The sequence below is a fragment of the Phocoena phocoena genome, chromosome 5 (assembly GCF_963924675.1).
Source record: "Phocoena phocoena chromosome 5, mPhoPho1.1, whole genome shotgun sequence".
In the NCBI taxonomy this organism is placed as follows: Eukaryota; Metazoa; Chordata; class Mammalia; order Artiodactyla; family Phocoenidae; genus Phocoena; species Phocoena phocoena.
Window position 1 is genome coordinate 95,886,830 of NC_089223.1, and position 17,685 is coordinate 95,904,514.

At 41.0% G+C, this 17,685-nt stretch overlaps 1 protein-coding gene across 1 annotated transcript in view; it reads left to right on the top strand.

Moving 5' to 3' along the window:
* The window catches only part of TAPT1 (transmembrane anterior posterior transformation 1), a 61,739-nt gene extending 45,842 nt beyond the window's left edge, over positions 1-15,897 (top strand). Inside the window, exons 8-14 of the mRNA XM_065877924.1 lie at positions 1,710-1,790; positions 4,235-4,344; positions 5,766-5,825; positions 6,209-6,277; positions 9,828-9,904; positions 12,649-12,812; positions 15,671-15,897. Coding sequence (XP_065733996.1) covers positions 1,710-1,790; positions 4,235-4,344; positions 5,766-5,825; positions 6,209-6,277; positions 9,828-9,904; positions 12,649-12,812; positions 15,671-15,897 — 788 coding nt within the window. The remainder of the gene's footprint in view (positions 1-1,709; positions 1,791-4,234; positions 4,345-5,765; positions 5,826-6,208; positions 6,278-9,827; positions 9,905-12,648; positions 12,813-15,670) is intronic.
* Positions 15,898-17,685: the final 1,788 nt, after the last annotated feature.

The window sequence follows — 17,685 nt, forward strand, 5'->3', positions numbered from 1 at the left end:
GTAGCAGAGAATACATTTTATTTAGATTATGATGGAAATTATTCTAGGACAGGCTTTTCTCAACTTCTTTTTTTTTTTTTTTTTTTTTTTTTTGCGGTACGCGGGCCTCTCACTCTTGTGGCCTCTCCCGTTGCGGAGCACAGGCTCCGGACGCGCAGGCTCAGCGGCCATGGCTCACGGGCCTAGCCGCTCCTCCGCATGTGGGATCTTCCCAGACCGGGGCACGAGCCCGCATCCGCTGCATCAGCAGGCGGAGTCTCAAGCACTGCGCCACCAGGGAAGCCCTTCTCAGCTTCTTTTAACCTATACTCCTGTTTGAAATCACAGAATAAGTTGAAAATGTGATCTAGAACTAGTCACAACATGTGTGCTTTACACTCCACAGTATGCTTCCTTGCAATTCTGCAGTGCCCTTCGAGGGGGCACGCCTGTGCTCTTCACCTGGAGACTCACTGTGCTGTGAGCTTATACCCCAAAACATGGCATTTCATAAGAAATAACGCTATGGATTCATAATAGAACAGCAAATTGTGACCCCTAGCCTTTGAAGAAGTAAAGGTACAGCTCAGACGCCTCACAAATAGGGGCTAGGAGCCAAGCTACCCTAGAAAAGAGGTACTGCTACTAACTAGAGAGAGTTCAGGAATTTAGCAAAGAAGACACATGGAAAACGCCAGCTCACTTACAGAGGCCAAGGTTTAGCTGTAGAACAAAAGTCCAAATCATTTGCTCTAGATTGACAGGGTAAGGTGGAAATCAGAAAGGAAGGACAAAGCTGTCCCAGGAAGGACTTCAGAGTGAAAGTGAAACGCAGAGGGCTATAGGGGGTCCCACAGTTGAATTCCTGAGATATTAGATTTATTAGGGAAATGACAGATGTGTACAGGCTTTTGAGATGGGCACTACATGCGTGATGGCTTCTAGCCACGGCCCTACCATTGCATAGACCCAACACGTGGATGTACCAGCCTTACCACAGACAGATTTATTTCATTCCATTTTTTGGTTACATAGTATCTTAGACTCTGATAAGAAGATAACAGCTTCAAAAGTGAAATGTGTAAACTAGCCTTTAGCAGGAATTTACTTATTTGCTTTTATTAAATTCATTCAGACTAAGCTCAGAATACTTAGTAACTTACGGTAAATATCATGAAACCTAATTTTTTGCTCGTTTTATTCCCCTAAGTTCCACATATATCCTTAGTAATGCTATTGTAATACTAGCACTTTCTTAGCTGAAGGATTCATCAGGTCGGTACTTGTATGCTTACTATTTACCAGATCAGAAATAGTCTGGGAAGCAGGGGTTTTATGTTACCCAAAGTCTTACATTTTACACTCTTCTATTATTTCTTCTTCTATAAAATGAAAATAGTTTTCTTACGTTCCCAAAGACCACTGGAGCAGTCTGACTCAGTATGAGCAGATTGATGGCTTGAATATTTTCTGAAGTCTGTAGAAAACCGGAATTTCCATACTAGAATTATGTTGGTGAAAGAAGTAGATGGCCTACCAACGTAGCACCACCCTATATATAATTTTACAGACATTTTATATATATTTTATAATATATTAATTTTACACACATTTACATATATAATTTCATCATGCTCTGACTAAAAGAAAGTTACTTTAGATACATACTGTATAATTGTTATTTATATACAATTTGTTATATGTCTACTATTTGTTAAATTTTCTTTCAGATATTAAAGAACGATTTACAAATTATGTGCTTTTGCTAATAGTGTGTCTAAGAAACATGGAACAATTTTCTTGGAATCCAGGTAAGTAACTCTTAACAAATACGGTGCCTTCCAATTTTACTCTTGAACCAAAAATCATTCTCTTCCATGGAATAAAATGAATATTGCAGAAAACTCAAAATGTTTAGCTGTTCAACTCTTTGGGTGTTGGAAATAACCGTTCCAGTAGGACAGATTGAGTGTGCTTTCTGTGGTATGGTGGGAGCCAGACCACGTGCTGTGGTGTTTGGCCCGTCATTTCCTGTGAGCCACACAGCATCTCTATAGAGCTGTGTACCCAGTGGGTGAGTGGACCCTGTCGAGCACTGCAGCTTCCAAGCCTCTTTGCTGATTTTTCTAACTGTAGTGTGCTGTGGTTATCTAAATACAGTCAGATCTTTTTCATTTTACGGTTTCACCAGAAGAACTTTTACTCTTTCCTAAAATTTATCTTTTACTCATTCACTGCCTATGAATTAGCATTTTGAATGAAGATAAATTAAAGAAATATAATGTAACGCAGTAAACTTTGTTACTTATACTCTCTGAATCAAGGCTGGCAAGGAAGTTGTTGAGATTCCATGAATTTTCATCAGTCATTCAGCTAGCAGACATTCACTAAGTATATGTTATGTGCTGGGCACTGGCACAGGGAAGAAGGACTAAGATGTGCGTAGGAATCACAAGCTAATAGAGGAAATAGATAGGTAATTATAACGCAGTCTGGTGGTGCTGAAGTCAGCTTGGTGGGAAATGATCAGGTATCTCAAGTAATTTAGAACTTTTTACGTCTGACATTTCTGTATAACCTTGTTCTTAAGCATCGAGGTCATGTTTTGCAGTTTAGTACCCCCAATGCCGTGCATGTTCTAGGTATTTAATAACTTCTTGTTAGTTTTCAGGTGTGTGTGAAACATCAGAAACAGATGTAAAATGAGATATGTGATCTTGGAAATATATTTCCAGAAGTTATTTTCTTGTAGAAAGCATACAATCAAATGGTATATCTTAACAGGGGCTTGACGTCTCATCTGAATAGATCCAAAGGCTACTTGACCTGTGGTAGCAAAGCCCCTCCTACACACACACACACACACACACACACACACACACACACACACACACACACACACACACACACACACACACACACACACACCCCTAGATTCTCTGCATAGCTGGATTCTTGCTTTATAACTAAGTCAGCTAACAGATGTCCATGAGAGGCAGTAACGGGCGAGTGTGGCTGGTCCCAGCAGAGCCCGCGTGGGATCAGCAGTCCCTAAACAGCGGTATTGTTGCGCCCCAGGATAGTAATCCCTAAACCTGCTGACAACTGGATGTTTAAAGTCGTGTTCTCATTTGTACTTGATTTTCAACAAGTTGTCTTCGTTTTCTTTGTGAGTATGGTAAGGGAGCACTTCTTTGTTGGTAAATTCATCATTCTTTCACTCTTTGTTTTTTTTAGGTTTAAAAAAAATTTTTTTTAAACCAAATACCACTTACGGAAGCTTACCCTAAATTCCCAAGATGATGAATAACATAGAAATAGTACAAGCTTTCCTGTATGCCTGGCCCATTGCTATGCACTTCACATCATTGTCTCATTTAATTCTCATAATGGTGAAGTGTGGATACTGCTATCTTGTAGATGAGGAAACTGGAACTTAGGTAATTGCCAGCATCATCTAGCCAGTCAGTGGCAGAGTTTATTGTTGAACGAGGTTCCCTGATTCCCCAAACCTCAACAGGATGTGAAACTCCCTAAGACTGCCTTATCTTGTCAGCAGGCAGAGCCCCAGCTGGGCTCTCTCCACCCCACCTTCCAGCTTCCAGTGCTGGGTTGCTACAGGTCCCTGCCAATAATTCCGATCCTTTTCTTGCTCTGTCCCACTCATATCCTTCTTCAAGGTCTAAGGGGGTTATCTGTTGGCATTTTTTTGTCAGGTACTTGGTACTGAATTGACATTCTAATAAATATGGTAAAGGTGAGCAAATCTGACAAATAACATCTGTATGACAGTGAAATAAATGATTGATCAGTATCTTTAAGTCTTAGTGATCAAGGAGGGAAAACAATTTGTTCAGTTGACTTCAGCACATGTTCCTAGTAGTTATTCACTGTCACATTAAGGCAGCCAGAGAGTTTTACAAGGAGCCTGCTTAGTTAGCCGTCCCGCCAGTCCTCCCGTGCTGGTCCGGAAGGAAGCCAGGGGCTCTGCTCACCACCGTGCCCCCTTCAGTAGGGGTTGGCGCAGAGGAAGCACAGAATAAATACTTGTTGAATGACTTATCCTTTATCTGGATAAAATAGGGCTCTTCTGATAATTAATTGAATGCTGGTTCTCTCTCTATTATCACTTAATGAAAACGTTATAGTTTTGCCCTGTGGAGATTGCAGGTTTCTGTGGTAGCCTGTGATAGGATATTATGGATTCTCTTCATATTAAGAGATTTAATTGTCTCTCTTCTCCCCTACTTTATAGATCATCTCTGGGTGTTGTTTCCAGATGTCTGTATGGTGGTTACATCAGAAATCGCTGTGGATATTGTAAAACATGCCTTTATCACAAAGTTCAATGACATTACTGCAGATGTATGTATTTTAATAAGCAGTTCAGTGTTTGCTGTTGACTTCTGGTTAATATTATAAAGTTGTAGAAGAGCAACTTTAAGTTTACTGCATTTATGAAGAAAAATAGAAAAGTACTACTACTTTAAAGTTAGCATTATAATTTTAAATTTCTAAAAATAATTGTACTACTGAAAGTACATTATTTCAATATTAAACAGTTCTGGTTCCATACATTTGGGTAGAGGTATAGATTGACCAGTAGTTGAGATCAGGGTGTCAGTAGCTCAAAACCATTATAAACTGTTAATAACCATAATAATCTGTCTACTTAAACTGTTTAAAAATCACATTGTTTCTATTTAAAACATTAGATATCAAAACTTCTCTCTCTGCCTAGATTGTTTAATATTTTATATTTAAAAATAGATTCTTTTTCTGTGATTATGAATAGGTTTCTGATAAGTCCTAGAAGACAAGAGCCTTATATTTTTCTAGTGAAAGCATTTGCTGGAACTTTGAGAGATTTGTTTTATATTATAACCAGGTATTCTGTAGAATTTCCAGAAATAGAAATGGGGCTTTAGGCTGGTTGTAAACAAAACGTAGGCAAGTTTTCTAGTGCAGTCCTCATTCCTACCTCAGGCCCAAAATGAATAGTAATTTCACCAGTTATCTAGATTTGGTTTGGTTGTGCTTTGTCTTAACTCTGATGCTTATTTTATTTCAAAAGGCAAAGACTTAAAATGTAATGCAGTTGCAGCTGCTACAATGTGATGATTGGATTATGGGGTTTCTGAATGTTTTAATATACTTGAATAAAATATAATTTTGCACTTTTTTGCATAAACGGTGATAAAGTAATTTTACCCTTTACTCTCTTGGCTTCCTCCAAACAAGAATCCCTTTTCATGGGATCATTTTCTCAGCAACATAAGTCAAAACTAATAGGCTTGATTCTAATACTTCGTGCAGTTTTTAGTGGAATACAAGTGCCTTCATAACTATATTCTCTAACTCAGCTTTATATCATGTTTAGCATTCATTTTTCTAAGAAGGCATCATTATCATTAGATATATAGTAATAATAATTTTTAAAGTGTTCATTTAATTTAAATTTTCAGAATTATTTTCTGTGCCTTACACTACTTAAAATATAACCACTCCTCCCCAAATTCTAAACTCTCAGGATCATAATCGTTGAATATTTATCCCTCTTTAAGAGAAACCTTTACAAAGCCTGTGAACTTACCAGTTGGGAGAATTGAGGCTATGTTTTACCTTTATTGTAGGAAAACGAATAAGAGAAAAAACTACCCAGATGTCGCTTAGTTAGTAGCACCTTCTTTCTGGCTAGTTATTGAACATCTTATCTACAAGGTAAATCTTTCCACGTTGTATGTTTGCACTATATTACGTAATATTTCTTTCTTACTTGTCTTCAGGTCTACAGTGAATATAGAGCCAGCCTTGCTTTTGACCTTGTTAGCAGTCGACAGAAAAATGTGAGTATTATATTGAAGACATAGTCTGAAGTTAACTGAACAATGGTTTAATTCAGCATGGGATATTAATTAAGGGAAAGCTAGGTAAACTTCCTACTTATCTCTGTTCTTGACACTAAGTGTTTACAAAATAATAAAAATAATACTAATCTGTAACGTTACGTAGGGCATGGTTTCTGCAGTGTTGTAACAGTTATGCAACTTTGTATTTCAAACTTCTTATGAACACTTAGATGGCCACATCATTTTTTACTACGTCACACTGTAGGTGCTAGGTTCTCGCTCACAGCCTCACCTGTTCATAACATTTGCTGGTGATGAGTGAATTGTACTTTTTAAATGCTGTTGAATCCCGTAAATCCTTTTCTCCTTTCTCTGTCTAGGCATATACTGATTACAGTGATTCCGTGGCACGGAGGATGGGGTTTATTCCTCTCCCACTAGCTGTTCTAGTAAGTCCATACTTCTTTTCCCTTTTTTATGACGAGATGACTGTCATTATAGAATATTAACAAATGGATTATCAATAAGTTTGTTTTAAAAGGACTTGATATAAAAATTAAAGGTACATGACTTAGAAGGAAATTTTGTTTTATAGTATCTCCCTTTTGGATTTTGAGCCATCCAATAGGTGAATGCTATTACGGCTCTATTTTATGTAATGGCTTTCCTGACAAGGAGAAGCTCATTCATTTGGCAACGATTTTTCTTTTAGAGTGGAAATACCTAGTGGTAGGCATCGATGTGGCCACTGTAACACATATTGGTGGAAGTATAAGTTGATCCAGCGTTTCTAAAGGGCACTGTGACGGTATTATGCTTTGATGAAGTAATTCCAGTTCTAGGAATTTATCCTAAGAAAATAGTTGTAAAAGGCACATGATGATTTATAGGCAAGGTTATGCATTGCAGTGGCATTTGTAGGAGTAAAAATTTGGCAACAGATGAAATAGATAAATTTGGTATGCACACATGAAGAAATACTCTGTGTTCGTTATAAGCACTACTTCTTAAATTTTTTCCGAAGTTTTTACAAGGAGATTTTCTACTGTTATACACAGGAAACATCATATATATTTTTTAAATAATAGCACTGAAATTTACTAGATCAACCAAAAAAATTAGTCATCAACTTCTGATATTTTAATGAATTGCTCAGAACAGCCTTGCATATAGTTACTATAATATTTAATTAAGGCTGTAATAATGTTAATTAAGAAGATTTGCTGGCTGCACTTATATATGATTATATTCTTTTCTGGGGGGGTTTTGGGGTTTTTTTTGTTGTTTTTTTAAACATTTTTGGCTGTGTTGGGTCTTTGTTGTTGCACACGGGCTTCCTCTAGTTGCAGCAAGTGGGGGCTCTACTCTTAGTTGGGGTGCGTGGGCTTCTCACTGCGGTGGCTTCTCTTGTTGCAGAGCATGGGCTCTAGGTGTGTGGGCTTCGGTAGTTGTGGCACACGGGCTTCAGTAGCTGTGGCTCGCGGGCTCTAGAGCGCAGGCTCAGTAGTTGTGGCGCACAGGCTTAGATGCTCTGCGGCATGTGGGATCTTCCCAGACCAGGGCTCGAACCTGTGTCTCCTGCACTGGCAGGCAGATTCTTAACCACTGCACCACCAAGGAAGTCCCTATATTCCTTTTTGGCTACCTATTCTCATATCAAAACAAATGCCATCTTTTTGTCAAAGGACATCTGAAGTTCTCTTATAATGCAGAGTCCCATAGAAATTAACTAAGAGAGGTATAAAGAAGTTGTAGATTATACTAACTGTAGTTTTGACCAGCTTGCGTAACTTTTTTTTAGAGGATGGATGATTAATAGATTTAATGTTATTTAAACTTCAGCAGGACTCTTCTAATAACCACATCCTAAATGTTTTCAGTTGTATTAGGAGCTTGTTTTTATTATGTACTAACTAATTCGGCTTTCTTTTGCTTGGGAAAAGGAGCTCCTAGAATTTTGGAAAAACAGAAAATTTTTCAAGAGTAAAGTTATTTGTTAAAGGTTTAAGAGATTGATGAAATAGAATTTAAAATTTTTCTACATTTGTTTTCTACAACTGGAAAAAGGATACAACAGTGTGAGAATAAACCTAGGTTGCCTGACTTTTTTTTTTTTAAAGGATTGGTTAAGTGGTTGGATTTAAGTGTGTCCCTGCTTTGCCAAATAATAATTATTTATCTAGTAACTTATTTGCCAGAAAACTCGATTCATAATTAGTATGAATTTTTTAAATTAGTAGATTTTTTAGATTTTTCTTCAGTCTTTGTTTTACTCTTTAAATAAGTTTTTATGGTTGTTATATGAAAAGATTTAAGTTTAATAATTGATTAGCAGAACACTTCTGGGAAACCTCCTGTAGTTTCAAAGGGGATTACGTAGTTATGCGAGGATCCAGCAGGTTTTCTTTTGCAGCGCTTTTCTCACAGAGCGCCAGAACGACACCCTAGCTTTGGCAGAAATCTTGGGGCCCTGAAGAATAAGCTGAGGCCTCAGGTAACTAAGATAATTCTTTAATTAAGGCCAAGAGTGGCAGTGTTTCCTTGTAAATGTTACCGTTGGTCCTAGAATGAATTCATATCCAAGAAAAGTAAAATAAATCATATGTTAAGGTCTCAAGGAAATTGGACTTGGAACACATGTATCTTAAAGTTGCCCAATAATATACTGGGTAAAAATGAAGTCGTTTAAGCCTGGAATGTGATCGTTGGTTTGCCTTTCATATTAATGAATAAAATTCTAGAACCATGTTACTTTCCATCACAAATGTTTGTACGACAGGTCATTTCCCCATTAGAGACTGTGACAGAGATGACGACTTCCATATCTTTCCTCATCGTGAAATTTTATTGAATATATGGCAGTCCATTCTGTCTATCTCCTCCCAATTGCTCTTTTATTAAAAGCTTTTTTTTTTTTTTTGGCGGTACGCGGGCCTCTCACCGCCGCGACCCCTCCCGTTGCGGAGCACAGGCTCCGGGCGCGCAGGCCCACGGGCCCAGCCGCTCCGAGGCATGTGGGATCCTCCCGGACCGGGGCACGAACCCACGTCCGCTGCATTGGCAGGCGGACTCTCAACCACTGCGCCACCAGGGAAGCCCTATTAAAAGCATTTTTAAAATGTCATTTAAAATGTATCTTATGATATTTATTTAGAGACCCTTCCATTTGATGATAACATTACTAGATAAGGTCAGTTATTTTCCCTGATTTTCTATTTTCACCAAGCAGTCCCCCTATACCCTAATATGTGGGCTCATTATTAAGCTGAACCTATAATGTGTAAACATTTTCCAGCAACAGATCCCACCAGATTTATTCAGCAAACTTCCAAGGATAGTGCTGTTACTCCTATGTTTCTGTAAGATAAGTAAGAAAATAGGTGTTTCATCATAACTATCCAAAGGAGGCAGAACGTTTCTGGCCTTTAAGTAATTAATTTTGTAATAGTATTTAGTTTTTTTAAACAGTACAAACCCCCTAAGGTTCCCTTTTCTCTCTCCCCCTGCAAGTCATTGGGGGTTCTTAGAGAGTCAAAGAAAAAAGGACAGAAACAGCAGGAGCGAGGGAAATGCCCACTCAATGCTTCTAGTTCTGGTAGGGACACATGCAGCAAGATGAATTCATTTGTATCTTCCAGAATAATTTTTATGTTAAAAGTCAGCTGATTTGCATCTATGTATTAACATACAGGTAAACATGTCATTCATGAGCTAGGTATAGTGTCTGACTTTAGAGTCAGCAGTTGAACGTGGCATTAGCCACAGCCATCCTGGATTTGTCTAAAGAATCCAAATCAACCACAGAAGCTTTCACAAGCAGCCAGATTCTGATATGAATCAACAAAACTAGAACTGCTTTCTTCAGTTTAGACAAAGGCCACAGGTATGTGCCCAAAGTGTTAAAATCCACATGGAGAAATCTTTATTTAAATATTAACTGATAACTCTGTTTGTATGTTTTGTTTATGTGTTTTGTTGTTTTGGTTTCTTTCTGGCTAGCTCATCAGAGTTGTAACAAGCTCAATTAAAGTGCAAGGAATCCTGTCTTACGCCTGTGTCATACTCTTCTATTTCGGGTAAGATTAACCATTCTTGAATATGTTTTTGGTTATACAGTAAAGTATAAATGCAAGATGTGATGGAAGCTAATAGCAGCTAAATCATAACAATATACCCATCCCAACTGTCTTGGGTCTCCCTTGACAGCATGTATCTCCAAATGTATTTATGACTCAGTTAAATTCTAGTTAAATTAAATATGCTGTTTGGTAGTAGTATTAATAGCACTTTAGATTTAATTTTAATCTTTTAGTAAAAGCATTTAAAGCCCTTTCTGCCTAGGACTTAAGTTTCACCCATGTTTTATGATAAAATCTGCCATTGTAATCAGATATTGTTCTGTGTTTTAAAAAAATCTTTGTTTCTACTATGTTTGCCATACTGATTATTTAGCATGCTCTAGGCCTATGTCATATAAACCCAAAGGAGATGCAGAAGTGTATCATTTCTCTGCCTGTGACTGGTTAAACTTTTATCCGCAGATTTGTTGGTCTCATGCGGCTTATATCTTGTTGGGAGAGACAAAGGGTAACAAATTAACAACTAAAATACTTTAAGATAGTAGTAAGCGGTATGAAGAAAATAATATAAAAAGGCATTTTTTGCCACTGCTAGTTTTTTCATGATGTGAATTTATGATAAAGTAGCCCCGCCTAGCTTTAGGTTCACTTACTTTAGAAGAAAGGGACCCCATCCCTGGTCCCTGTGCTCACGTGCAGTGGCGCACCAGGTGGTGCATCAGGAGCCGTGCTCTGGGCGGCAGTCAGAACTGAGTATCTCGAGAGGAGAAAGTGAGGAGAGGATAAGCGTAGCGGTAGTGACCTCAGCCAGAGATTCACCCAGAATCTGCCCCTGGGATGAGGTCCGCTTTCCAGAGACATCTGGGTATTTCCAGTTCCACGTTTTGAGTGTGTTTTCTACACTGCTGTCTGCCTGCTAACTGACTCAGCAGGTGCTCCAGAGGTGTCTGATGCAGGATCCCAGGAGCAGTCAGTTTTCACCATCTCCACCAAGTATGTGACTTACAAATAAACCTTCTACGCCCTCAGTGCCGCGTTCAGGCTACGCGGCCAATGTCAGTGATGCCCAAAGCAAGATGTGGTTCTGCTCGGATTGCATACCATTTACTGTTTGAATGAACATAGAAATGCTTTACTGTATTAAGGTAACTTTCATCAGTTACTGCCATTAAAAAATGTGAGATCCTCCTTCCCTGGCACAGATGCTCACACTGCCCTCCGAAGTTCTTAGTATCATTCCTTGTTTATCTCCACCCTGCCAGGCAGAGAGTGTGGGCAAGGATGGCCGGCGGTCCGGCAGACCCCGGGAAGGGCCTGGGCTTCAGCTCTGAGGGAGGTGAACCACTGGAGTCTTGTGAGCACAAGAGTCCTGTTTGGGTTTTGTAAGCTTGAGATCCTACTAGACATCCCCTAGTGGTGTCAAGGAAGCAGTGGAAGGGCTGAGTAAGGAGGGCGGGGGAAGTTGGGGCCGGCGGTAAACCTGGAAGAGTGGCGCGTGCACGCGGAAGGTCCTTGCAGCCTTGGGTCCATGTGAGGCCCTCGGTGCTCCGGAGTAGGGAGTGGGGAGGCCGGGGAGAGTGAAGGAAGCCTGTTTGCTTCTTGTTTGACCTCCTTCCACGTCCCTCTTCGGACTTCCCCTCACTGAAGCGTAGTTCCGTGTCACTACCAGGATTTCGTATCAGGCCTAAGAAATAGCCACCCCCGTCTTCACTCACTGTAGAACTGACCGTGAGGTCCTTGGTGTTGTGCCATTTAAGGGCCCCTATTTGTGTGATGATACCAGTGTGAAGAGTTTTTTTCAGAATTTTTGCCAGATTTGTTTCAAATGCCTGAAAAGGTTATATACCTTTTGGCCCAGAAATCCCACTTCTGTAATTATGTGTTTTGGAATTTATCTTAAGGAAACACAGATTTAACGTAAGTTTTCCTAACCAGAAACTTTTTAATAGAAGCAAAATACTAGAAATAGCCTAAGTAACCAGAAATTAAGGGCTTTGAGGGGCTTTGTTATATGATAACCAATATAGTGAAGCATTGTGAGACCATTAAGATAATGTCATTAAGGAACACCAGCGGTTCTGGAGAATATTCATGATGTATTGTCATGTCAACAGCAACGATGGTAATAAAATAACAAATTTTGTCGGCATTTCTGTGTGCTCAGCACTGTTCTGAGCACCTTACTGAAATCACCTCTTTATGGATTAACTTGTTAGGAAATTCACTCAGATCCACACAGGTCCTGAGCAGTGGAGTCAGGATCCGAACCCAAACACTTGGCCCCTGGAGTCTCTGCACTCGCTCTGAACTCCAGTCCCCTACTGCCTTCTGAAGAGACCCCATTTCTGGACAGTGAGAAGTATGAATAGATGTACATTCAGAGCAAAAATGACTGAAGGATAATATACCAGATGTCACAGTGATTTGCACTGGAGTGTGGCATTATAAGTTTTTGTTGTTTTTCATCTGCATTTGCTAAATGTATTTGTTTTGTAATAAAAGAATAAATGTCAAACAATTTAGAACCAGGTGAGACTTCTAAGTATAATTTCTTCTTATAAAGAAAACTAAGGAGTTTTTCAAAAATGTTCCCCCATGGTAAAGAAACCTCCAGAAACTCGGGTTTTGCATAAGGAACTGGACCCTGCGGCGCCTGGGTGATCCTCTCTCCCCCTCCCCTCTACCTGCCCAGTGACTGAGAGGGACTCCAACAGTAGTTGGTCGTTTCTTTCCGGTTTTAGGTTGATTTCTCTGAAAGTACTGAACAGCATTGTCCTGCTGGGAAAATCATGCCAGTACGTGAAGGAAGCCAAAATGGAAGAAAAGTTGTTTAACCCTCCCCCAACCAGCGCTCCCAGCAAACCGTCCAGTAAATCACAAAATAAATGTAAACCCTCTCAAGGTAGGTTTGCTTCTTTTTATCACTTCTATGAATCATTCTATAATGAATTAATTGTCTGAACTCCACTTAATAAAAAAATCACTGTTCAGTCAATGTTTAGCAGTGCTTTCAAGATTGGATTTCGCTTTGCTTAGCTGTTGATTTTTAATGTTTATGCTGTGGATCTCATCACAGGTGCCCCTAACGCAGTGCTCCGAGCTTTTTCACTCCTTCGTTGGTTGTTCGGTAGATGATTATTGGGCACCTGTTACCTGACAGGCCCAGGGATACAGCAGTGGGGCAGGCAGAGCTGGATCATCGGGGAGAGAGAGGGAGTGGATGTGCACTATGGCAGGTGGCTGTAAGTGCTGTGGAGAAAACTAAAGCAGACTCAGGAGAGGGACTGTGGTGGGAGTTGGGGGCACTCCCCAGCCGTGAGGAGCCGGCATCCGGGCAGAGACCGAGCCTTCCAGGGAGGAGCCTCCCAGGCACAGGCCATGCATCCAGAGGCCCCAGGCAGGAACATGCTTGGCGTGTCAAGGGATAGCCTCTCCCCCGAGATCAGGAGGGACTGAAAGGGGGTCCAAGAGGCTGCCCAGGGCTCCAGGTCACCCAGGGCCCTGTGGGCTCTCGTGAGAATCTCAGCTTTTCCTGTGTGAAGGGGTTGTTGCAGGGCTTGGAGCGGAGGAGTGACACGATCCAGCAGACATTTTAAAAGGACTGTTTTCAGTCTTTGTGGAAATTAACCTCAAGAAGGGGGAGCCCAGAGCTTCCCTGGTGGTGCAGTGGTTAAGAATCCGCCTGCCAATGCAGGGGACACGGGTTCGAGCCCTGGTCTGGGAAGATCCCACATGCTGTGGAGCAGCTAAGCCCGTGTGTCACAACTACTGAGCCTGCACTCTAGAGCCCACGAGCCACAGCTACTGAAGTCGACGCGCCTAGAGCCTGTGCTCCGCAACGAGAGGCTACCGCAGTGAGAAGCCCATGCACCGCAAGGAAGAGTAGCCCCCGCTCACCGCAACTAGAGAAAGCCTGCGTGCGGCAACAAAGACCCAATGCAGCCAAAAATAAATTTATTTTTAAAAAAAGAAAAGAAGGGTGAGCCCAGAGGTGGAGGCCAGTGGGGAGCTGCCTGGCTCAGTGCATGGGTCAGCATGTGAGCGGGCAGGCTGACCAGATTCTGGGTGGGTTAGGAGGGGCCCAGGGCTTGCCAGTGAGGTTGTGCCGTGGGAGAGGAGTTGAAGATGATTCCAGGGCTTCTGGCCTGGAAGATTTGGAGGAAGAACTGGGGCAATGTGTGTGACAGGTAGTATATGAGATGCTGGAGATACAAAGGTAAATAAATCATGCTTTAGCGCCTCACAGACTGACAGGGGAGACAACAAAAGTGGATAATCCAAATTGGTGAGTGAGGTTATAGACAGGGGCGTGGAGGGCACAGAAGAGGGGCCCTTCCTGGAGGTGGTGACGCCTGAACTAAATCCTGAAGGGCGAGAAGAAATAGGCCCAGGTGAAGCCGGGGCACGTTAGGAAAGGGACCAGCGTGGGCCTGAAACAGAAGAGAACTAGTGGGTCAGTATTCCAGGCGTCAAGTTTGTTCTGGAAGGAATAAGAGATGAGACTAGAGCTGGGACGGAGGCCAGTCTGAAGAGAGAGCCATGCTCGTCATGTATGCTTTATTTTAAAGTAGAACAGAAACTTGTGATTAACTTGAAAATAATTTTTAATTTTAAAGAACACATAAGTACCATTGGTGATATGGGATTGCATTCGTTTCAGCTACTTGGGTAGTTCATAATGGGTCCATATGTGTTCTGTTAGGCTAGGCTCCTTCAACACAGTAAGAAACTAATAACCATCAGTCTTGCTTTCAAGAAGCCTCCAGTTGAAGAGGGAATAAAACCTGTAGCACACACTGCAGTTCAAGTTCACTGGCTCCAGAGCCCTGTAATAAGAAGTGCATTTTGGGCGGGTGCCTTTGTGTCTGGTCAGGATGTTTTGGAGGTCAGGAGACCACTGGCCAGAGACCATTCAGGAAGATATTGCAAGTCGGGCAGCTCGGGCCCAATTTGCATATGAACAGAGGGGCTGGCTGTCAAGACAGCATGGAGTCTATCATGTTCCAGAAGAAGCAAAGGACAGCATGAGGGAGGGACGACCAAGAGAGATGAATGTATTCATCGTCTCAACCGTGGCAACGGTTTCAACAGGTGTATATATGTGTCAACACTCATCAGATTATCCATTTTAAATATGTACCATTTGTGGTATGTCATCCTTACCTTGATGAAGCTGCTCTTATAAGGACTGAATGTATGATTCAGAGATTGGTGGGTCCAGGCCCCCAGACCACTGCTCCTCAGGCCAGGCTCAGGATCGCCATGGCCCAAAATACACATTAGAGGTTTTGTCCATTGATTTGTTTTTACTTCTGATTTGGACTTCCTGGACATGAAATGCTGGCTATGTCTAATGTGACTACACATAAGAGGTGGAACGGATTAGAGTCTACTTAGCCCTGATGTCCTGAGTTTAGGGAACAATGTTAATTTTTCAGCTCTGGCAACAATCTTATTATTGGTTTTATAGGAGGAGGGTTGTTACATAGGAGTTCTGATCTTTCCAGAATCAGGTAACAGTGTTATTTGTGTGACATGATCCACGTAATAGCTTTTATATAAAATTTTGGATGAGGAAACAGAAATAGTGTAGCTTCTGAGTTTCATTATAAACTCTGGGGCTTATACAGCATGCTATTTGGCTATTATTCGCTTTATCCAAAAGCATGGATAATCAGTATTTCTTTTCAGTACCACTATATTGGTAAGCTTGTGGTTATTATAAGTTGGGGGGAAACCCTCTTCTAATTAAATGAATCTGTTTTTCCACAGAAGAAAACCTGTCTGCTTCAGTCACCAGCCAGCCTCTTCATCAAAAGGAAAATGTCATACCACTACTTGTGACAAGCAATTCTGATCAGTTCCTGACAACTCCAGATGGTGACGAGAAGGACATAACGCAAGAAAACTCTGAATTAAAACACAGATCCTCAAAGAAAGATTTGTTAGAGATAGACAGGTTCACAATTTGTGGAAACCGAATTGACTGATTTCTGTAGCTGCGTGTGCCAAAGATACAGAGTCCCGGGGCAGCAGATGCTGTGCTACCAGGATGGACAGATGCTGAAAATGGCACTTAAATATTTATTTAAGAACTTAAATTATTAATGGAAAGCAAATCTTAGTGTCCTTCTTCCAGTGATGTGCTCTGGCTGAAGGTCAGGTCACGTGAGTCCGCCAACAGTGACCTCCAGCCTTGACTCCTTGGAAAACTTGACGGATTAGGAAAAGTTCCTCCTGCTTGGCAAAGCAGCAGGATCTCTCTGGGCCCGACAGGAGCAGCACGGACATCACTTTTGCTTTGTCAGTCTGTGCTTCCAGAAGATCGGATTTTGATGTGAGTCCTCTTCAGTATAAGGATATACCTGGAAAACTGTGAAGCTCTTAGCACGATGCTCCCTTTCCAGCCTCACTCTGTTTCCACAGTTTTCAAACGTCACTTCATCTGCCAAACCATTAAAAATAATAATAATAATTAAACTTAAGTCAAGTGTTCTTACCACCAGAATAATCTTTGAAGATGTACCTGAATTAATCAGAATAAAAAGCTACCTTAAATAAGACATGATGAATAGTAGCACTTTATAGAGAAAAAATAAAAGACCCTAAGCCAGTTTATTTTAAAAATATTAATTAATGAAGGTTATGCATCACTGAGAAAATGTTTCATAATTTTTCAGTTTACCCTTTACAGCAAACGTGAGCTGTGTGTTGTTTCATTGCAGTGGATAAAATAGGAATTCCCTTACAGAAAGGCACTTCCTATGCTGAGAAGGCGGAGCAGTGTTAACTTTAACTATAGTTAACTGGTTTCACTTTAAACTAATTAATTGCTTCCTAAACTGTTAGAGTTAAAAGGATTTGGTGTCGAACAGGCTGAAGAACTGTCAGTATACAAAATTCAAAGGTGTCGACTTCAAGTGGGTTTTCCAAGCAACAGTTTTGAAGTCCATCTTCTAGCGGATGGGGCAGCATCTTGCTCCGGCTTCTGGAGTGCATGGGTGGGTCTGTCTGTGTGCCTGCGCCTGGGCGGGCCTGCGTTGTGTGGGGAGGTGTGGCTGTCACGTGCACCTGTGCCGGGCTGGGCAGGCTGTGTGGGGGAAGGGAAGTGGGGTGTTCGGGGCGTTCAGCTGGCTGCCTGGGTGTGGACAGGTGTTTGTGCGGGGATGTTGGGAACAGCGGCCAAAAGGTGCTTTTTGGTTTTGTTTGAGATCAGTATTCCATTTCTGCTTAATTACCGGTTTGTGGCCCACGTCATAGGACAGGTTATTTTCCACCACATTTTACCTTGAGGAACCTTTCTGCACTTCTATGAAAATTTTACGGGGTCTAATTTCAGAATGTCCAGGTGTTAACCGTTAACTGTTAACTTCCTTTGATGGTTTCATTTTAAAGTTCAGCTCTTGTGCTGATATTTCCAGCACATGACGTGCAGAAGGTAAATTGTAGCTGGTTTGTCTGTTTCCTGGGTGAAATGTGAAAAAGCAAGCTTTAATGCTTTGGCTTGTTCCTCTGAAAAACAAAAGTGGATTTTAGTGTTTTATATTAAAGCTAAAGAAATTGAAATTAATGTTTATGTAGGGTAAAAAAGAAAATTGTACAGAAACGCTTTTGTGAAATCAGGAACTATTTTAACTTAAAGATGAAAGACTTTAAATTGTTTTGTGTATGTTTCAATGAAGGCCCGTTTTAGGATTATTATTCTTTTTTCCATCTTCTCTTCACCAACATAAGGAACAGTGTCTGTGAGGAATGGGAACAGTTTGGGGATAACTTTG